At 48.7% G+C, this 22,837-nt stretch overlaps 1 protein-coding gene across 14 annotated transcripts in view; it reads right to left on the reverse strand.

The window, feature by feature from the left end:
* Positions 1–22,837, reverse strand: part of robo2 (roundabout, axon guidance receptor, homolog 2 (Drosophila)) — a 509,899-nt gene that overhangs the window by 154,442 nt on the left and 332,620 nt on the right. For 10 of the 14 annotated variants that reach the window (XM_080203356.1, XM_080203353.1, XM_080203354.1 and 7 more), the window contains exons 5-7: positions 19,607–19,745; positions 8,307–8,434; positions 3,140–3,151 (exon numbers count right to left, since the gene is read on the reverse strand). In XM_080203356.1, coding sequence (XP_080059482.1) covers positions 3,140–3,151; positions 8,307–8,434; positions 19,607–19,745 — 279 coding nt within the window. The remainder of the gene's footprint in view (positions 1–3,139; positions 3,152–8,306; positions 8,435–19,606; positions 19,746–22,837) is intronic. The other 4 variants (XM_080203357.1, XM_080203355.1, XM_080203348.1 and 1 more) reach the window with 1 other exon arrangement.

Raw genomic sequence — 22,837 nt, forward strand, 5'->3', positions numbered from 1 at the left:
TGCTATCTCCACTCACATCGTCTGTACCTTTAAGACTTGATTACCTGTAAAGACTCACATTCTAATCAGTATTCTGTAAACTGAATGTGTGTCTTTATATGCCCTGTTTATGATCAGAACTCTCCACTCACCTGACAAAGGGTCAGAGGCCCGAAAGCTAGTGGCTTTTGCTACCAAATAAACCTGTTGGACTTTAACCTGGTGTTGTGAGACTTCTTACTGTGTTTACCCCAGTCCAATGCCGGCATCTCCACATCATGGCTCTAATCAACTTTGGCAGCTCACAGAGGCATACAGTGCAGAGAAGGCCGTTTGGCCAATCGAGTCTGCACCAACAATAACTACCACTGAAGTCGCATTCATCCCATTTTCCTGCACTTGTCCCATACCACAGATTCATAGCATCACAGAATCCTTACAATGCAGAAGAAGGCCATTTGGCCCATTGAGTCTGCACCGACCACAATCCCACCCATGCCCTGTCCCCGAAACTCACGTTTTTACCTTTCTAATCCCTTAACACTAAGGGGCAATTTAGCACGGCCAATCAACCCAACCCGCACATCTTTGGACTGTGGGAGGAAACTGGAGCGTCCGGAGGAAACCCAGGCAGACGCAGAAAAAATGTGAAAACTTCAGACAGTCACCCGACTGATGACTCGTTTCCCAAAGACTTGTGCTGACCCCACTGTGATCACAATGGTTTTCAGGATAGGGGACGTGAGAGCCCTGATTTAACTGGCATCCTGCCCCGAAACCTGGGCAGGCGAGACTCGCAGAATAGTGTTCTCCATTGGCCTTGGGCACAATCGTACGAGCCTTGGGCGGGTGTGTGATAAAGTCCCAGCTGTGGACTCAACTCTCACCCCAGGTGATGACCCACGCAAAACTATTTTGGAATTCTCTATTAATTGCACTTAATTTCGCGGGACAGGTGCTGTGGACCACAACCCTTCCACCTTAAAGTGACCACCAACAGCCCCGTAACTCTCCAAAATGATCTGCTCTCCTCCAATTCTGGCCTCTTGTGCGATGTCCAATTGTAACCAGTTTGCTGCCGGTGCCCGTACCTTCAGCTGCCAAGTCTGTGAGCTCCGGAATTCCCATTCCAAAATCTCCCCTTTGGGACATGGTCTAAAACCTGCCTCCCTGACCCAGCTTCGTGTCATCCATCCCAATGTGGCTCAGCGTCAAATTCTGTTTGCTAACAGTTTCTGGAGAAGCACCTTGGGATGTGCCTACAACGTTAAAGGCGCTATATAAATGCTGATCTCTATCTGATATGGTTTCCAGCTGTGGATCTAAATCACTCTCGGCCAACCTACATTCCAGTCACTATGCTGGGATCCCTCTCCATTACCCCACCATCCAACCTGTCCAAAATCTCCAACCCCACCCCGTCTTTCACTGGTGTAACTCAAAGAGAAGTTTAGAACCACGCTCAGAATTTGCTTTTCTTTTTCTACCTTCAGTTTTCCAACCAAAAGGATAACGCAGCAACAGGACTGGAAGGAGGCCAGAGGAGCAGACGAGGAAAGCTTTCATCCACTTCTAGCAGAGCCCAGAAGCCTATTAGGCGGGGATGGGATCACAGCAGGCAAGAAAACACACTTGCCTTTTCCTTAAGTTCTCCCCTTCAGCCACCTACACCTCCAGCCCACACCCACTCTCCCAGCCCCACTCTCCCAGCCCCATTCACAGGCTATTCCTCTCCTGTAGTTCCCAACTCGTGGGCCTCAGGTATTCACCAGTATCGCAGGATCACAGAATAGAATCGTAGAATATCTCTACCGTGCAGAAGGAGGCCATTCGGCCCATTGACTCTGCACCAACCACAATCCTACCTAGCCCCTATCCCCATAACCCCACATATTTACCCTGCTAATCCAGTGGGCCGAATGGCCTCCCTCTGCACTGTAGGATTCTGTGATTCTTTGAAACCATCACTAGACAGCTCCTACACTCAAAAGGGGAGAGCAGCCTCTGGTCATCTGGGACTATGACGACTGTGCCTTTGCCTAGTATCCACCAATACAATTTGTCTGTTAATTTGTGTTTACTTTATGCTGGTTTTAATTTGATTGTTACAGTAAAGGTTTTAAAAAGAGAAATCTTGTTCAGTCGATTTGGGTCGTTTACACCCCTTTACTCTATTAGCCTCCACCAGAATCATGACAAAATGTCTGTGTGTTTGTGTGTGTGTGTTTGTGAGTATGTATGTATGTGTGAGAGTGTGTGTGTGTGTGTGTGTGTGTGTGTATGTGGGTATTTGTGGGGACGTGTGTATTATTTTGTGAGTGTGTGTCTAAGTGTGAGTGTGTCAGCACGTGAGGGAGTGTGTGTGTTAGGGAGTGTGTGTGCCAGTGAGTATGTGCATGTGTATGGGTGTGTGACTGTGTGTTATTTTATGTGTGCGCCTTAGTGCGAGTGTGTGGGTATGAGGGTATAGGCATGTGTGGGAGGGTGTGAGAGTGTGTGTGTACTTGTGTTTGTGTGTGTATGTATATGCGAGTGTGTGTGTGTGTGTGTGTGTGTGTGCACGTGCGTGCATGTGTGTGTTATTTTGAATGTGTGAGAGTGTGGGTATGAGTGTCAGCATATGGGGGAGACTGTGTGTGTGTGTGCCAGTGGATATCTGAGTGTCTGTGAGCATGCAATTGTGTGTGTGTGACAGTGTGATTGTGTGGGTGTGTGCAAGTGTGTGTGGGTATCTGCGTGTGAGAGTATGAGTATTTGTATTGGACTGCCTCAGTGTGTGGTCCACATTATAAATCAGGTGCCTTCAGGCAACCCGATGAACCATCACACACTTCACACCAGAAAAAATCAAATCTATCCATTTTCTTTCAAACACCTTCAAGTGAGATCAATGAAATTGTCAGTGGAATTCACTGAGTCAGGCTTTTGAGGGCTTGTTTTAAAAGGAAGGTTCCAGCTGCTGTATTAACACAGTCTGTGGTGTAATCGCTAGACTCTAATCCCTCATGGCAAGGCTGAGTATTGCTCACTTTGTGCTCTGCGATACCCCTTCCCCCACCAAGTTAAACAAGATCGGAGAAGAGAATGGGGAGAGGCAGATAGCTGAACAGTACAGAGCGTTTACAATCATGCGGATATGAAAGGAGTGATGATTACTTACCGACAGGGTGTGCTGGAGACAGGACACAATGGAGTGGGTGAAGATAACAAAGGATTTGACAATTTTTTTTTAAGAGGAAAAAATAGAGAAATCATGAAGTTAGAATGAATGAAGCATTCAATGTTCACACAGAGGGTGGATAACTTTATCAACACACTCAACAGCCTCAGATAGCAATAGGCCAGACTTTCACTGCCAGATCCTTTCCTTTAATCCTTCCCTTTTTAAAAATTGGAGCTCTAGTGGGACAACAATGGTAGGTGGATGAGATTGAGGGATGTGGGGGGAAGGTGGGTGGGTGGGATTGAGGGATATAGGGAAAAGGTGGGATTGAGGAATATGGGGAAAAGGTGGATAGGGTGGGATTGAGGGACATGGGGGGAGATGGGTTGATGGAATTGAGGGACATGGGGAGAAAGTGGGTAGGTGGGGTTGAGGGTAATGGGAAGAAAGTGGGTGGGCGTGACTCGGGGATATGGGGAGAGGGTGGGTAGGTGGGAATGTGGGATTATGGGGAGAAGGTGGGTCGGTGGCATTCAGGGACATGGGGAGAAGGTGGGTTAGTGGGATTAAGGGATACGGGGAAACGGTGGGATTGAGGGATATGGGGGGGAAGGTGGATAGGGTGGGATTCAGGGATATGGAGAAAAAGTGAGATTCAGGGATATGGGGAGAAGGTGGGTAGGTGATTGAGGGATATGGGGAGAAGGTGGGTCGGTGGGGGATTGGGGGATATGGAGGGGAAGGTGGGTAGGGTGGGATTGAGGGATGAGGCCTTTTCTTGCTCATAGATATTACTTTGTGGGAAGTGAGGGACCATGTGGAGTGGCTGAGTTTGGATCAGTTGAGTGTGAATGACACATTTACAAAGAGCAATCAATGCACACCTACAATCATGGATAAAAGATTATAATTATTGTGTATCGGGAGAGGGTTTGAAACACAAAAAATCAAAAATAGTCATTTGATGACAAACCACAATAACCAGCAATAAAACATGCAAAATCTCACATCTTAAACAGTCGATTACAGATTCAGGATAAAGAGAGGAATTCACATTGTACCTCCTCTGTACACCCACTAGACTTGGGATCCCTCAATGTGTTCAAGGTTTGGGCAGTGTGAATTTCATACAACCATAGAACAGTTATGATTAGAATGAGGCCATTGGGGCCATCATATTAATGATAGCTGAGATTCACTGATTCCCTACTTCTGCCTAGTAGCCCTGAAAACTGTGTTGCTTCCACTATTTATCCACGTTTCTCTTGAAGGTCTTGGTTAAACTCCTCCACCACATGCTCGGGCAGTGCATTCCAGATCTTAACCGCTCACTGCATTAAAGGATCTTTGCTTCAAGTCAAAGCTGTTTCTTATACCAATCACTTTCCATTTGTACCCTTTGGTTCACAACCTTCCCATCACAGGAACCTCCTCCCAATCCGCCCAATATCTCTCTTTGCTCTTTCTCATGTGCTTTCATCACACTGACACTTAAACTGTTGCCTGATGTCAGTGTGACTAAACTAATAATCCTGAGGCCTGATCTGATGCTCTGGGAACATGGGTTCAAATCTCACCATGGCTGCCGGTGGAATTTAATTTCAATTATTAAATTTAAAATATAAACTATAAATATTATATTTAAAATATAAAGGTAATGACTGTCATAAAAACCCATCTGTTCATGAATGTTCTTCAGGGAGGGCAGTCTGCCATCCTTACCTGGTCTGGCCTACATGGGATTCCACACCCATGGCAATGTGGTTTTGCTCTCTCTAGAGGTTTATCAGGCTGATTCTGAGGATGGCAGGGTTGATGTATGAAGAGAGATTGATAAGGTTAGGATTGTTTTTGCTGGAGTTCAGATGAATGAGTTGGGGGGGATCTCATATAGACTTATAAAATTCTAACAGACCTAGACAGGGTAGATGCAGGAAGGATGTTCCCGATGGTGGGGGAGTCCAGAACCAGGGGGTCACAGACTGAGGATTCGGGGTGGACCATTTAGGACAGAGATGAGGAGACATTTCTTCACCCAAAGCGTGGTGGGCCTGTGGAATTCATTACCACAGGAAGTAGTTGATGCCAAAACATTGAATGTATTCAAGAGGTGGCTGGATATAGCACTTGGGACAAATGGGATCAAAGGTTATGGGGAGAAAACAGGATTAGGCTATTGAGTTGGACGATCAGCCATGATCGTAATGAATGATGGAGCAGGCTCGAAGGGCTGAATGGCCTCCTCCTGCTCCTATCTTCTATGTTTCTATGACCCTTAACTGCCTGGAATGTCGTTTGACGGGTGCAGGGCTTCAACCAATATACAACCAAGACCCCAAAAGGTGATGATCTGTTCCTCATTGTCCAAGCCTGAACAGGTGGGCGAGAAATCAACTTTTTTTATTCACTCATGGGACGTGGGCATCGCTGGCTCAGCCAGCATTTATTGCCCATCCCTAACTGGCCTTGAACTGAGTGGTTTGTAAGTCCATTTCAGAGGGCAGGGAAGAAGTCAACCCCATTGCTGTGGCTCTGGAGTCACATGTAGGCCAGACCAGGTAAGGATGGCAGATTTCCCTCCCTGCAGGACATTAGATGGCCCAGATGGATTTTTATGACAATCAGTGATAATTTCGTGGTCTCCATTATTGAGACTGGCTTTCAATCATTTAAATTCCACCAGCTGCCGTGGTGGGGTTTGAACCTGTATTCCCCCAGAGCATGAGCCTGGAGCCTCTGTTAGCAGGCTGGTGATAATAACCACCACACCACCGTCTCTTCCATAACTCCAGGGGGAGAAACATCATACAAGCGTGTGCGAGTGAGCGGCATGGGTTTTCATTGCGTGGATGGGGAAATATCGGTTCACGCGATGCCCAGGCATTGACATTGACTGGCAGAAGAAGCTGTGGATGGGATGAGGGGACATTGTGTTTCCGACCTGGAATGCGCTGCCTGACAGCAGGTTAAATAGTAACTTTCAAAGGGAAATTGGATGAATATTGGAAAAGGAAAACAACATTTTCAGGGACCAGAAGAGAAAATGCTGGAAAACCTCAGCAGGTCTGGCAGCATCCGTAAGGAGAGAAAAGCTTTGACAAAGGGTCATCTGGACCGAAACGTCAGCTCTTTTTCCTCCTTACAGATGCTGCCCAGACCTGCTGAGATTTTCCAGCGTTCTCTCTCATCGTGGTCATCGAACGCAACCCAGCGACAATACCGCCACACCACTGATGGGGTGGAGAAAAACTGTGTCTTCTCTTTCTGGAGTCAGGTCACAGAGCAGCCATGATCTCGTGGAATGCTGGAATAAGCTCGAGGGGCTGAATGGCCTCCTCCCGTTCTTATTTTTTCCAAGCTTCAGCCTGAGGTCACTCAGCATAGAAATTCGGAATCAGCTGTCTGTCTGGTGCGGTTCGGATTTTAAGCACAGCTGTAAACAGCTGAGATCAAGACGGTGACGATCTCCATTAAAAGTTTGGACAAGCAATTTTTTTTTCAGTTCAAATTCACAAGAAGGGACGTGGGCCATTCATTCGTGCCAGTGAAGCTACTTCAGGGATAGTTTGGGCAGAGTCATGCTCCTTTCATCTTTGGCCTTGAGCTCCCTCTGACTGTCAGCTGAGGTACTGCTGGCTTTCCATCTTGCTCTCTTTGCATATTCTCCAGCATAGAAAGAGGGCCATTCAGCCCATGTCTATGCAAGCTCTTTGAACGAGTTGCCCAATTTAGTCAAGTCCCCCCAGCTTTCTCCTCTTATCCCTGTTAATCAGTCCTCATAGCGTACATGTTCAATTGCCTTTTAAAGGTTCCTACGGAATCTGCTTTGAGCACCATTTCAGATCCTAACAACCCACGCTGTGGAAACATATTCGCTCAAGTTTCCTCTAGCTCTTCTGGTGATTATTGGGACCTCTGGAGACTGACCCATTTATGAGGGGAAACAGTTTCTCCCCATTTGATCCGTCAAAACCTTTAATTTTGAATATTAAGTCTCCTCTTAACATTCTCCATGCTAAGAATGATCCAAGCATCTTCTATTTTTCCCACATAATTGAAGTGCCTCGTTCCTGATATCACCCTGGTAAACCTTCTCCGCGTCTTCTCCAAGGCCTTGACGTTCCCTGGGCATGATGCTCGGATTTGGACACAGCCCGGCAGCTGAGGCCTAACTCAATTTATGAAGGCTTAGCGTGGCCTCCCTGTTTGGGTGACCATTATACATGTTTGCAAAGCCAAGTAATTTGAATGCTTTCCATGAACTGCCTTACCCGCTGAGAGATTAATCTCTTGCAAACTAGTGTGAGCAGCTGAGGGAAAACCTACTGGGAGAGTTACAGGCACCCAAGGATTTCCATCTCCCAGTGACTGTGTAGGAATCTCCAGGGTTGAAAAGATTAATTTCCTGAATGCTGCTGCGGGGAAAAGAGCCCAGGAGATATAATCATCGAGAGTGTTGGAATTGTGAGTATCTTATCATTTACTTAGAGATTTTCAATTACTGATTGCAAAGGAATGTTGGAAATGATGGGGGGACGGGGGTTGACAGCAGTAGGTAAAGGACTGGTTGACCGGGTGAGGCAGTTGCTAGAGAGACTAAATGAAGTGAATCCAGGAACACATGCAATTTGAGTTGGCCGATCGACAGAATGTGAGAGATCCAGTGCGCGAGTGTACAATGCTCGCTGCCTTAGCAATTGTGCAGGAACCAATTAGTTGCCTTCCTTGGAGAGCTACCTGGCCATCTTTGAGTCCAAGGTCCATCAGTCATCTGTCTTCTGGCAGGGAGGACCTCTCTCTGCTCCTCCCAATCCATTCCCAATCCCGCAGGGAAAATCATTCCCGACTTGAGTTGCCCAAAGACTCCGCAATATTAACACTAAGTGTTGGTGTCCCATTGGCTGTCCCCCCCCCCCCAGGAATTGCAATCGATAAAGAGGCGCGGGGAAGAAGGGTTGAGTGGGGGGGGGCGGGGTGGGTGGGGTGGGTGGGTGGGGTGGGTTGGGGGGGTGCTTGGCTGTAGCAGCTGGCACTCTGATTTCATGTGTCAAAACCTCCAACAGTAACTCCACCCGGCGTTAGCAGCTCTGCCCCCACTGAAGGAGCAGTGTGCTGAAAGATTCCCAACGTGCAGTGGGAAAGAGCAGTCTTGTTGTGTGCTTACCTCGTACAGTCAGAGTGGCGGTGGCTTCCACCAGCCCCACGCGATTTTCCCCAACGCAGGTGAAAGTTCCCCCGTCGCTATTGCTCACCCGCTTAATGCGCAGTGTGTTGTCCTCCCTGATGTCATACCTAAAGGAACAGAGGTGGGAGATTGAGTCTTTATCAACTGAACCTTCATTGGCTGTAAAGCACCTTGGCACATCCTGAGGTCAGGAAAGGTGTCTGGTCTTACATTCCAGTATGGAACGCAGAGAGCACAAATCAAGAACTACAGTCAACACTCCCAAATTGCACACTCACTGCTCCTCTCACCTGGAAAGCTCAGAAACTACAAGAGAGGAAACATAATCAGTGTGTCTTTTCTTAAATTGAGGCAGGGATGGGGTAGACTGGGGGAAGGAAAAGAGAGCTCGCAATTATATAGCGTCTATCACACAAGGGAGTGTCGCAATGAGCTTCACAGGTGAGGGGGACTCTGGTGAGTTGTTGTCAAGGAGCTAACGCAGCCACATAAGAATATAAGAAATAGGAGCAGGAGTAGGCCATCTAGCCCCTCGAGCCTGCCCCGCCATTCAATAAGATCATGGCTGATCTTATCGGCGGCCTTCTTCAGTGCTGTGATTTGAAGATTTTGACAGCGGTGATGGCGTCACAGCAGCTAATTTGTACACAGCAAGATCTCGTAAACAGCAGCGGGATAAATGATTGGACAATCTGTAACATTGTGATCTTCTTCACTGAGGAATGAATATTGGCCCCAGACATAGGGCGGGATTTTACAGTCCCCCTCATCCTGAAACCATAAAATCCCACCTGAGGTCAACGGACCTTCCCCTTGTCTGCACCCCTCCCCACCGCCCAACCCCCCAACCCCCGACCGCCTGCTCCAATTCCCATGGCAGGCGAGGTGGTAAAATTCTGGCCATCGTGCGCGGGGGGACAGGGGAAGGGGGGTGATTGGGGCCATCAGATCTCTTATGTCTACCTGAGAGATCGGACAGCTCCTCAGTTTAACGTCTCGTCCGAAAGACCGCACCTCCGGCATTGCAGCATTCCCTCAACACTGCGCTGGAACTGCCAAGCTGCAATATGGGGCTCGAGTCTCTGGGATGGGGCATGAACCTTCTGAGTGATCTCTGCGACCCACTGAGCGACGGCTGACTCCTCATCAGAGTGCGGGAGCACATGGTAGCCACACACCCTGACCCTACCTGTACCCAAAGTACATACGTACATTTTACCCTGGCTCGTGACCTGAGCTGGGGTGACCTTTATCCAACTTGTGGGCATTACTGGCAAGGCTGGCATTGTTGCCAATCCCTAGTTGCCCAAAGAAAGCAACAATGGGCCTTTTTTCTTTATTCTTTGGTAGGATGTAGGCATCGCTCGCTAGGATGGCATTTGTTGCCCATCACTAATTGCCCTTGAACTGAGTGCCTTGCTAGGCAACTTCAGGGGGCAGTTGAGAGTCAACCACGTTGCTGTGGCTCTGGAGTCACATGTAGGCCAGACCGGGTAAGGACGGCAGATTTCCTTCCCTAAAGGACATTAGTGAACCAGATGGGTTTTTACAACAATTGATGATAGTTCCATGGTCAGCATGACTGAGACTATATTCCAGATTTTATTGACAGAATTTAAATTCCACCAGCTGCCAGCGTGGGATTTGAACTCATGTCACTGGAGTGCAATCTGCATCTCTGGGCAATCAGTCCAGTGATGTAACCATGATGCCACCGGCTCCCAGTCTCTACTCTTCTATAGTAGACGCTTAACTGTTTACCAGGCTTTTTACAACTGAGTGACCTATTATGTCCATTCAGTGCAGAAGGAGGCTTTTCAGCCTGAATTAAGAACAATCCCACTCAGACCCTATCCCCGTAACCCCCACGTATTTACCCTGCTAAGCCCCCTGATACTAAGGAGCAATTTAGCATGGCTAATCCACCTAACCTGCACGTCTTTTGGACTAAGGGGGGAACCGGAGCACCCGGAGGAAACCCACCCAGACATGGGGAGAACGTGCAAACTCCACACAGACAGCGATCCGAGGCCGGAATTGAACACGGGTCCCTGGCGCTGTGAGGCAGCCGTGCTAACCACTGTGCCGCCCAATGGATTCACTGGGCAAAAAGGTGATCTGCTGCCCATATTCAAATTTAAAATGGTGAGCAAAAAAAAAACCGCTCGCTCAATGAAAGATGAAAAACAGTCACAGAATTTTTCACAGCGCAAGCCGCTGGGAAAAGTAATATCGCTCGTTGTTCAAATGCCAACACAATTTAGTGTGATTTTCTCTTCATGAAAAGCTGAGTGCTTTTCTGAGGAGATCTTTGCAGCATTGTGTGATTAACGCTGCTTTTACAATGCACTGATGACAGGCTGTATGGGGTGAGTATGTTTTGGAATATGTAATATTGGCAGAGAACAAAAAGAGGAGAGGGAGCAGCGTCATAGACATTGTTTTCTCCTTCCTCCCTCTCTCACTGAGAGCACGGTGGCACAGTGGGCTGGCACTGCTGCCTCACCGCGCCAGGGACCCGGGTTCGATTCCCGGCTTGGGTCACTGTCTGTGCGGAGTCTACAAGTTCTCCCCGTGTCTGCGTGGGTTTCCTCCGGGTGCTCCGGTTTCCTCCCACAGTCTGAATGACGTGCTGGTTAGGTTCGTTGACGCGAAACAGGCGCCGGAGTGTGGCTACTTCGGGATTTGCACAATAGCTTCATTGCAGTGTTAATGTAAGCCTACTTATGACTCTAATAAATAAATTTAACATAGCAGGAAGGAACTCGCATTTCTGGAACATCTTCAGTGACATCAGAATGACATCACAATTCTTGACAGCCAATGAAACCTCCGTGAAAGTTAGCCATCATTCTGATGGAGGGATAGTAGCCGCTGATTGGAGCACAGCAAGATGCCACTAACAGCATTGAGCCAACAGTGAGGTAATCTGTTCCCTGGCTGGGATCTTCCTTTCCCTTTTACCCATCCCACCCCCGCTGCAAGCGGGGACGGAGAAATTGGTCCCCCCCCCCACCCCGCTACGAGAATCATCACTACGGGCGAGGTCACAGAATCTTACAGTGCAGAAGGACGCCACTCGGCCCATCGAGCCTGCCCTGATAACAATCCCTCCCTAGTCCCCGTGACACTAAGGGGCAACTTAGCCTGGCCAATTCACCTAACCTGCACATCTTTGGAGTGTGGGAGGAAACCGGAATCGCCCATTGGAGAATTCTGACCTGTATGTGGGTCAAAGAACAAAGAATAAAGGACAACACAGCACGGGAAACAGGCCCTTCGGCCCAACGAGCCCGCGCCGCCATTTCAATTATTAAATCTTACCCAGGACATGGGGATGGGGGAGAACCAACCCTATTTCCCCTTCAAAAGAGTGACCACAGGACCTTCTCCACCTCACGTGAAAGGCCTGTACTCGTTGGAGTTTAGAAGACCGAGGAGTGATCTTATAGAGACCTACAAGATAATGATTCCGGTTTCCTCCCACACTCCACAAAGATGTGCGGGTTAGGTGAATTGGCCAGGGTAGAGGTAGAGAGATTCTTCCCGCTTAGAAAGGAAACCAGAACTAGAGGGCCTCAAAATAAGAGAGTGGGGGGGGCGTGGGGGACAGTTTCGAACAGAGTTGAGGAGGAACTTCTTCTCTCAAAGGGTGGTGAATCTCTGAAATTCTCTGCCCGTTGAAGTGGTGGAGGCTACCTCGTTGAATATGATTAAGTCACGAGTAGATAGATTTCTGATCGATAAGTGAATTAAGGGTGATGGGGAGAAAGCGGGAAAGTGGAACTGAGCCACGACAGATCAGCCATGATCTTATTGAATGGCGGGGCAGGCTCGAAGGGCTAGATGGCCTACTCCTGCTCCTATTTCTTATGTCCTTAAAATGCAGCGTTGTAAAATCGCTATCTTCATGAATGAAGATTTATTTTGAAATCAGCGAGGGTGAAATTGCACTCGTGCTTCGAGCATGAGCGAACAAGGTCGGCCTTTTCCCTCCACATGAATAAGTCTTGTGAGTTGAACTCTGGAAGCTGGGTTCAGATACAGCTCAAGGTGAGAGCGAGTGCAGAGCAGGGCTGCGTCACCAGCCCCACACGGCTGAGGTGTGCTCAAACAACTGCTGACAAGACACACATGAGGCACACGGAACAAAACGCATGAGTCGCTAGGAAACAGTGCTTAATCAGTGGCTTTCCAGCTGATTGACAAAGTGCTGAGCTGGTTGTAGACGGAGTGTAATTATGGGAAAATAACAGACCCAGGTAGGATATGTAGGAAGGAGTGTTTTTGCCACAGACTTTGCTGAGATTACAGGCGTCTCTCTGCCCCCACCTTGGAGGCTGAGGGTGTGAAATGTTGCTTAATTAACCCTTCGAGAACTGGGGTAGCCCATTAGATCAAAGGACAATTGGACATTTGCACTGTCCACTGGAGGCGACATTGAGTAGGGCTATATTTTCAGACCGCCCTTTATATTTTAACGGGTCTCCCCATTGCCCATCACCCCCTCTCCGGGATGCTTCAACTCCTTACAAGCAAAGATACAAATGAGGGACAGGAATAGGCCATTCAGCCCCTCGAACCTGCCCCTGCCATCCAAAAAGATTGTGGCTGGTCTAACTCCACATTCCTGCTAACCTCCTTGATGCAGCACAGCCTCAGGGGTACTGCTGAGGCCACTCCAATCTGGGTGAGCCTGGTCACCAGGACTTTTTTTTATTGTGGGGGGGGGGGGGGCGGGTGGTCAGTGGTGGTCTCAGAATCAGAAGGGGCTTTACCCTGCCCAAAGTCCTATTTTTTTTTGAATTTTTTCATGGGATGGAGGCATCACTGGCTGAGTCATCCATCCCCAAGGGCTTTTAAGAGTCATGATGGAGTCACATGTAGGCCAGATTAGGTAATGATGGCAGGTTTCTTTCTCTAAAGTACAATAGTCAACCAGATGGGGTTTTTCCGACAATCGACAATGGTTAGACTTTAGTTCCTGATTTTTTTTTTATTGAATTCCAATTTCGCCATTTGCCTTGGTGGGATTCGAACCCGGGTCTCCAGCTCATTACCCTCAGTTTCTGGATTACTATTTGAGTGACAACACCACTGCACCAACACCTGCCCCATGTTCCTTGTTTCCAGATTTCCCTGCACAGTTCTACAACCTGTCCACCAGCCCCATGGCCATGAATTGGTCACTTAAGGGCCTTAAAGGGTGGACTACACATCCAAGGGTTTGCCTGCTCCAGTGTAATATCACTGTGAGATAACTCAGGCCGGAATTCAGAGGGAACCCCTCCCCCCACCTTAGAATGTGTTGGGGAGGGGGGGTTATGGGGAAGTGTAAAATTCTGGCAATGGAATTGAAAGCTAGCCTCAGTAACAGTCTCCATGAAACTATTATTGATTGTCCTGAAGACCCATCTAATGCCCTCCAGGGAAAGAAATCTGCCATCATTACCCAGTCTGGCTTACATGTGACTGAAGCAATGTGGTTGACTCACAAATGCACTCCAAATGACTTAGGAAACCGCTCAGTTAAGGGGCAATTAGTGATGGGCAATAAAGGCTGGTCTTGTCAGCGATGCCCTTGTCCCATAAAAGAATAAAACAAACACTTGTGATGTCCAAGTTTGTACATTTGAGTCTGCATTTGAGTGTGTGCACGCATTACCGTGTATACGTATGCCTGTGTTTCTTTGTGTGTGTCTGCATACTTGCATTTGTGTGTGTGTGTGTCTGTGTGTGCATGTGTGTCTATATGTGTATATTTGTGTGTATTTGTATGTGTCTGTGTATGTATTTGTCTGTACTTGTGTGTATTTGAGTGTGTGTGTGTATTTTTGGATGTGCGCATGTCTGTGTGTGCATTTGTGCGTGTGTACTTTGTGCGTGTGTACTTTGTGCGTGTGTACTTTGTGCGTGTGTGTGTGTGTATTTTTTGTGTGTGTATTTTTGTGTGTATGTGTATATTTTTGTGCGTGTTTTTTTGTGTGTATTTGTGCATGTGTATGCATATTTGTGTGTACACGTGTGTGTGTATTTGTATGTGTATATTTTTGTATGTGTGCGCGTTTTTTTGTGCATATGTATTTGTGTGCGTGTGTATGTGTTTGCGAGCGTGTGTATGTATGTGCATGCATGTGTATGCGTATGTGTGGGTATAAGATGATGAATGGGATGGATAGGATAGAGGTGGAGAGACTCTTCCCGCTCAGAAAGGGCAGTAGGACTAGAGGGCACAGCCTCAAGATAAAGGGGGGGCGGTTTAGAACGGAGTTGAGGAGGAACTTCTTCACTCAAAGGGTGGTGAATCTCTGGAATTCTCTGCCCGTTGAAGTGGTGGAGGCTACCTCGCTAAATATTTTTAAGACGCGGGTTGATGGGTTTTTGATAAGAGAGGGGATTAAGGGTTATGGGGAGAGGGCGGGAAAGTGGAACTGAGCCACGACAGATCAGCCATGATCTTATTGAATGGCGGGGCAGGCTCGAAGGGCTAGATGGCCTACTCCTGCTCCTATTTCTTATGTTCTTATGTGTCAGTGTGTGCGTGTGTCTGTGTCTATGCATGTGTGTGGATGTACCTGTATGCACGTGTATGTGTGTGTGTGCGTGGGTGTCTCAGCGTGTTTGTGAGTGTGCGTCTATGAGTATGTGTGTGTATGTGCATGTGTGAGTGTGTGTGTATGTGGGTATGTGTCAGTGTGTATGTGTGAGTGTGTGTCCTCGTGTGCATGTGTGCCTTTCTCTGGATTTAATTCATTCCGCTTGCAGCTGGCAACAGGAAGCTGGGGGGATGATACACACCTTGCGTGCTGAGCTACAAAAACACCCTCAGCGGTTTGCTGCATCCGACAAACGAATCAGTGAAGCATTATTTTTGAGTTGTGCAATTCAGCAAAAGTAATTGCAGTGTTTTTACTGGAGGCGGCTGGTTCAGGTCTACGCTCTGCCCTCTGTCTCACCCCTTTGAGCTGCAGAGGCCTGGTGTACCGACTTGCACAGACTAATTACTATTCTCAAAATCTGCCACAAAGAAACTCCTTATTCATACCGTGCACTTGCACAGGCGCCTGCAGCACTTGCACACATACTTCCTGGTCTGTGATGGGTCCTGCTTCCTCCAGAGAGTGGAAATGAAGGGCTCACATTCAGGGACGCTCCCGAGCATCGCAGCTGCGGTATTATCTCGTTCCGGGTCCGGTTCCCCGCCACACAGGGTCCGACGTTTAATTCCCAGTCTTCCTGCGTTGGATAGTTCAGGGCGGCACAGTGGGTTAGCACTGCTGCCTCACAGCGCCAGGGACCGGGGTTCGATTCCCGGCTCGGGTCACCGTCTGTGCGGAGTCTGCACGTTATCCCCGTGTCTGTGTGGGTTTCCTCCAAGTGCTCTGGTTCCCTCCCACAGTCCAATGATGTGCGGGTTAGGTGGATTGGCCATGCTAAATCCTCCCTCAGTGTCCAAAGAGCAGGAGTAGGCCATTCAGAACTTCAAACCTGCTCCATCAAGCAAAATGATCACAGCGGACCATCTATCTCAACACTAGAATCCTGCTCCCCCTCACACCCCTTAGTGTCCAGAAATCTATCTATTTCCTTCTTAAATATATTAAGTTACTTGCCCTCCACCACCACAAACTGTGAAGAAATTTCTCCTCACCTCAGTCCTAAATGGTCTACCCCATATCCTGAGAATGAGACCCCGTGCTCTGGACCCTCCCCCAGCCAGTGGAAACATCCCTGCGTCCAGCCTGTCCAACCCTGTCAGGCTTTTATACATTTCAATGAGGTCCCCTCTCATTCTTCTCAATTCCAGCGAATACAGGCCCGGTTGAACCAAATTTTCCCGCCATCCCCGGAATCAGCCTGGTAAACCTGCGCTGCACTCTCTCCAGGGCAAGTCAATCTTTTCTTAAATAAGGAGACCGAAACTGCACGCAGTACTTCTGGTGTGGTCCGACCAGAGCCCTGAGCAGCTGTAGTGAGACATCCTTGCTCCTGTACTCAAGTGCTCTTGCAGCGGGGTCAGGAGCTGAGTGATCCTGGTGGAGCCCAAACTGGGTGTCAGCGCGCAGGTTATTGCTGAGCAGGTGCTGCTTGATAGCGCTGTCGATGACCCCCTTCCATCACTTTACTGATGATCGAGAGTAGACTGACTGGGAAGTAATTGGTTGGGTTGGATTTAGGACATAGAACATAGAAAAACTACTGCTGAAACAGGCCCTTCGGCCCACAAGTTGCTGCAATGATATCCCTACGTACTAGGCTTACCTATAACCCTCAATCCTATTAAGTCCCATGTACTCATCCAGAAGTCTCTTAAAGGACCCTATCAAATTTGCCTCCACCACCACCGATGGCAGCCGATTCCACTCACACACCACCCTCAAAAAGTGCTTTTTGTGTTCAGGTCACACCTAGACACCTAGACTGTCGGGTCGATGCCAGTGCTGTAAGTGTGCTGGAAGAGCTTAACTAGGGGAACGGCAAGTTCGAGGGAACAAGTCTTCAGAACTACAGCTGGGATATTGGCGGGGCCCATAACCTTTGCAGTGTCCAATGCCTTCAGCCATTTCTTGACATCCTGTGGTTTGCAATGTCAAATGGAATGACTCACACCCACCTCCCGCTGTGTGGGCTGAGCAGGGTTCACATCCCCCTGTTGCTGTGTGGATTGAGCAGGGTTCACTCCCCACACCACCCCCCCCACCTCCCCAGTCGCTGAGTGGGTTGAGATGAGATTTTCCAGATGTGATGACCCAAGGTTCAGGATAGCTGGCCAGCCACTCCGAGGTGTATGAGGGGTGAACGATTAGTCAAAGCGGGGGAATCATAGAATATCTACAGTGCAGGAGGAGGCCATTTGGCCCATTGAGTCTGCACCGACCACAATCCCATCCCACCCCTATCCCCGTGGCCTCACGTATTTACCCTGCAGGTCCCCCTGATTGGCCGTGGTAAGTTGGCCAATCAACCTAACCCGCACATCTTTGGACTGCGGGAGGAAACTGGAGCACCTGGAAGAAACCCACGCAGACACGAGGAGAATGTGCAGTCTCCACACAGACAGTGGCCCGAGCCGGCAATGGAAGCCAATCTTTTCCGTGGCGCTGTGAGGCAGCAGTGCTAACCACTGTGCCAGAAGACGGAGATAGGCTCCGGGTCGAGTCAGCAGATGCATGCCCGAAAGCATCTGATTTTAAACCCACTCAGAAATCCCCAAAGGGCAGAGCGGCAGGGTGAGTGAGCGAGCTTTGTAAGGGGCACGTGATTGTACTCAGAGATATGCGCTGAACTAATCTGGCGATTTAAGTTTCAGGATAAATAAAGCTTCAGTGAACTTAAGGCCCGCATATTCTTGCCGTCACAGACGTCTGTTGTTTTAAAGCTAACAGCATCCACCTGGAATCTAAACACTGCCACATTATCAGAAAATTTGCTACATTCCTCATTCACTTATTGTAGCTGATGCTGGAGACTGGCACACAGAACCCTGACAGCTCCCTCAGCTGCAGCATTATCTTCTATCTAACATCTTGTTTCAGCAAAAACTACCAGCAGCACACCACACCTGACATTCTCTTCAAAGTTACAAGTTTCTTTCAAATTCAGAGGATCATCTTCCCTTCAATCTCAGCTGCTCTTTCTCTCATGAATTTTTTGCTTATCGAGATTTAGGATGTCAGTGTTATCGCCCCATCAAACACAGGTACAGCACGGGGTTACTTACAGAGTAAAGCTCCCTCTACACTGTCCCCCTATCAAACACTCCCAGGACAGGTACAGCACGGGGTTAGATACAGAGTAAAGCTCCCTCTGCACTGTCCCCCCATCAAACACTCCCAGGACAGGTACAGCACGGGGTTAGATACAGAGTAAAGCTCCCTCTACACTGTCCCCCATCAAACACTCCCAGGACAGGTACAGCACGGGGTTAGATACAGAGTAAAGCTCCCTCTACACTGTCCCCCATCAAACACTCCCAGGACAGGTACAGCACGGGGTTAGATACAGAGTAAAGCTCCCTCTACACTGTCCCCCATCAAACACTCCCAGGACAGGTACAGCACGGGGTTAGATACAGAGTAAAGCTCCCTCTACACTGTCCCCCATCAAACACTCCCAGGACAGGTACAGCACGGGGTTAGATACAGAATAAAGCTCCCTCTACACTGTCCCCCCATCAAACACTCCCAGGACAGGTACAGCACGGGGTTAGATACAGAGTAAAGCTCCCTCTACACTGTCCCCATCAAACACTCCCAGGACAGGTACAGCACGGGGTTAGATACAGAGTAAAGCTCCATCTACGCTGTCCCCATCAAACACTCCCAGGACAGGTACAGCACGGGGTTAGATACAGAGTAGAGCTCCCTCTACACTGTCCCCATCAAACACTCCCAGGACAGGTACAGCACAGGGTTAGATACAGAGTAAAGCTCCCTCGACACTGTCCCCATCAAACACTCCCAGGACAGGTACAGCACGGGATTAGATACACAGTAAAGCTCCCTCTACACTGTCCCCATCAAACACTCCCAGGACAGGTACAGCACGGGGTTAGATACAGAGAAAAGCTCCCTCTACACTGTCCCATTCAAACACTCCCAGGACAGGTACAGCATGGGGTTAGATACAGAGTAAAGCTCACTCTACACTGTCCCCATCAAACACTCCCGGGACAGGTACAGCACAGGGTTAGATACAGAGTAAAGCTCCCTCTACACTGTCCCCATCAAACACTCCCAGGACAGGTACAGCACAGGGTTAGATACAGAGTAAAGCTCACTCTACACTGTCCCCATCAAACACTCCCGGGACAGGTACAGCACAGGGTTAGATATGGGGTAAAGCTCCCTCTACACTGTCCCCATCAAACACTCCCAGGACAGGTACAGCACAGGGTTAGATACAGAGTAAAGCTCCCTCTACACTGTCCCCATCAAACACTCCCAGGACAGGTACAGCACGGGGTTAGATACAGAGTAAAGCTCCCTCTACACTGTCCCCATCAAACGCTACCAGGACAGGTACAGCACGGGGTTAGATACAGAGTAAAGCTCCCTCTACACTGTCCCCCCATCAAACACTCCCAGGACAGTGAATGGTTTTGTTAGGTTTGTTGGTGATGATTTTGTGGTGATCTTTCCGGGGCAGTTCGATTTTGGCGATGAAGCGACAATGAAGTCATTGCTAATCGACAACCAAGCGAATCGTGAGTCCGAGGCAACAAACCATTTCTAGACCGGCGAGGGAGCAAGGCATTGCCCTCAGTGAAGTGCACGAACCTGCCTCTGGCTACGTCGGTGTCATCCTTCCTCCAGTGCACCGTGGGCTGAGGGTCGCCCTGAACCTGGCAGCGGAACTCCACCGCATCGTCCTCCAGCACCACCTGGTTAATGGGCCTCCGGATGAAAACGGGACGTTCTGGGAAGCAGCAAACGTTAAAAAGACAAAAACAGACAAGTGGGCTGTGAATGAAGAGCAGGATCGGAGGTGAGGCAAGGAGCAGTAATTTGCTACCCGAGTGCCTTGCAGTCACACAGAATGCCCCTGATAATTAACTTCCTTTATGAAGAGATTAACATGATTCGAATCACCTGCACCGTTTGCCTACACCGTGTAATCTCCCACAAGGGAAATCCGCTTTTTGCGCTGAAATAAAACACATTACTCACACACCCGCCCTCACCTCTATAAGCAATTTGTGACCTCCTGCCCTTTGCCACTGAAGTCACAATTCTTCCATTTTTCCCCCTCTTTAATCTCAATCCGTGGCCACAATGGGAGACTCCGAGTGCTCCATGGAGAGCAGGAAGTCCAATGATAAGCTTGGCTGAGGGGACCTGCAAAGGAACAAGACTCCCTTCTGACTACACTGTATTGACAGCTTAGAAGCAGGCCATTCAGCCCCTCAGGTCTGAGCTGGTGTTTATACTCCACAAGTGTTTCCTCCCACCTGACCCCATCACAACCCAGCGGCATATACTTGCTCCCTCATCTACACCTTCAGCTTTCCCTTAAATCTATCTGTACTTCAACCATTCCCGGCGGGAGTGAGTTCCTCACTCTCACCGCTCTCCAGATAAAGGGTTTCTTCTGAATCCTACAGTGCAGAAGGAGGCCATTCGGCCCATCGAGTCTGCACCAACCACAATCCCATCCAGGCCCTAATCCCAAAACCCCATGCATTTACACTAGCTCATTTGCCTGACACTAAGGGAGAACTCAGCATAGAACATAGAACATAGACCATAGAACATTACAGCGCAGAACAGGCCCTTCGGCCCACGATGTTGCGCCGACCAGTTAAAAAACAATGACCCACTAACCTAAACCAATCCCTTTTCGTCCATAAACCTATCCACGGATCTCTTAAACGCCCCTAAACTAGGCGCATTTACAACCTCAGCAGGCAGGGCATTCCAATCCCTCACCACCCTCTGGGTAAAGAACCTACCCCTGACATCCGTCCTATAACTACCCCCCCTTAATTTAAAGCCATGCCCCCTCGTGCTAGCTTTCTCCATCCGAGGAAAAAGGCTATCACTGTCCACCCTATCTAAACCTCTAATCAACTTATATGTTTCAATAAGGTCCCCTCTTAGCCGCCTTCTTTCCAGCGAAAACAACCCCAAATCCCTCAGTCTCTCCTCATAGGACCTCCCCTCCATACCAGGCAACATCCTGGTAAACCTCCTCTGCACCCTCTCTAAAGCCTCCACATCCTTCCTGCAATGTGGGGACCAGAACTGCACACAGTACTCCAAGTGCGGCCGCACCAGAGTTGTGTACAGTTGCAACATGACGCTGCGACTCCTAAATTCAATCCCCCTACCAATGAACGCCAAGACACCGTATGCCTTCTTAACAACCCTATCTACTTGATTCCCAACTTTCAGGGATCTATGTACACATACACCTAGATCCCTCTGCTCCTCCACACTATTCAAAGTTCTCCCGTTAGCCCTATACTCGACACATCTGTTATTCCTACCAAAGTGAATTACCTCACACTTCTCCGCATTAAACTCCATCCGCCACCTCTCGGCCCAGCGCTGCAACCTGTCCAAGTCTTCCTGCAAACTATGACACCCTTCCTCACAATCTACCACACCTCCGACTTTGGTGTCATCAGCAAATTTACTAATCCACCCAACTATACCCTCATCCAGATCATTAATAAAAATTACAAACAGCAGTGGCCCCAAAACAGATCCCTGAGGCACACCACTCGTAACCAAACTCCATGACGAATATTTACCATCAACCACCACCCTCTGTCTCCTATCTGCTAGCCAAAATGACCAATCCACCTAACCCGCACATCTTTGGAGTCTGGGAGGAAACCAGAGCACCCGGAGAAAACCCACGGAGACACGGGGAGAATGTGCAGACTCCACACAGACAGTGACCTGAGCTGGGAATCGAACCCGGATCCCTGGCGCTGTGAGGCAGCAGAGCCAACCACTATGCAACCATGCCACCCGTGTTTATTAATGACTTTCTGAAATTCCTATGTTCTCCTATGTTGTCTCCAACAAGTGGGAATGTTTTCCCCTATTTCTAGCATTCTGTGCACCAAGGTAATTTTAAGGAACTCTATCAAGTCATCCCAACATCATTACTTATCATGAGGAGGATCCCCAGCCTGTTCAATCTCTCTTCTCCCAAAGCAAGCTCCTCGATGCAGCCTCAGTTCCTCAAATACTCAAATCCTCCTGTTCCCTGCTTGTGCCTGCTCACTTAAGCAGCCGATCTCCACATTAGGGTCTTAGCACCAAGCTTATGTGGGCAATGTGCCCACAAGGGGTGCCACAGTGAACTGTGGCTGTGATAAGTCAGCTCCGCATCAGCCCTGACCTGTATATACATTTTTTTATTCATTTATGGGACATGGGCATTGCTGGCTGGCCAGCATTTATTGCCTATCCCTAGTTGCCCTTGTTCAGAGTCAGCCACTTCGCTGTGGCTCTGGAGTAACATGTAGGCCAGACCGGGTAAGGACGGCAGATTTCCTTCCCTAAAGGGCATGATTGAACTCGATGAGTTTTTCCAGCGATCGACAATGGTTTCCCGATCACCAGTAATTCTTAATTCCTGCTATTTTTTTTATTGAATTCAAGTTGCACCTTCTGCTGTGGCGGGATTTGAACCGGGTCCCCAGAACATTGGCTGAATGCTACCAGGCCAGGGACCCGGGTTCCATTCCCGGCTCGGGTCACTGTCTGTGTGGAGTCCAGGGACCTGGTTCGAATCCCACCACAACAGAAGGTGCAACTTGAATTCAATAAAAAATTTATATACAGGCCTCAGTCACGATCTGCGTGCTTGCAATTGTATTCCCTCAAGAATTCCAATTTTATAAATCCTCACAACAAGGTCAACATCCTTCCATCTTCCCTCTGACCTCAGGTGAAGGAACTGACTATTCTTTGTGGCGTATAATACTGGCAGTGTCCTGGAATCCTGCCAGAGCAGTTATTCTCCAACAAGCTATTTACCTCTAGCTTTACCAG

The sequence above is a fragment of the Carcharhinus amblyrhynchos genome, chromosome 15 (assembly GCF_965287045.1).
Source record: "Carcharhinus amblyrhynchos chromosome 15, sCarAmb.v2.hapA, whole genome shotgun sequence".
NCBI lineage: Eukaryota > Metazoa > Chordata > Chondrichthyes > Carcharhiniformes > Carcharhinidae > Carcharhinus > Carcharhinus amblyrhynchos.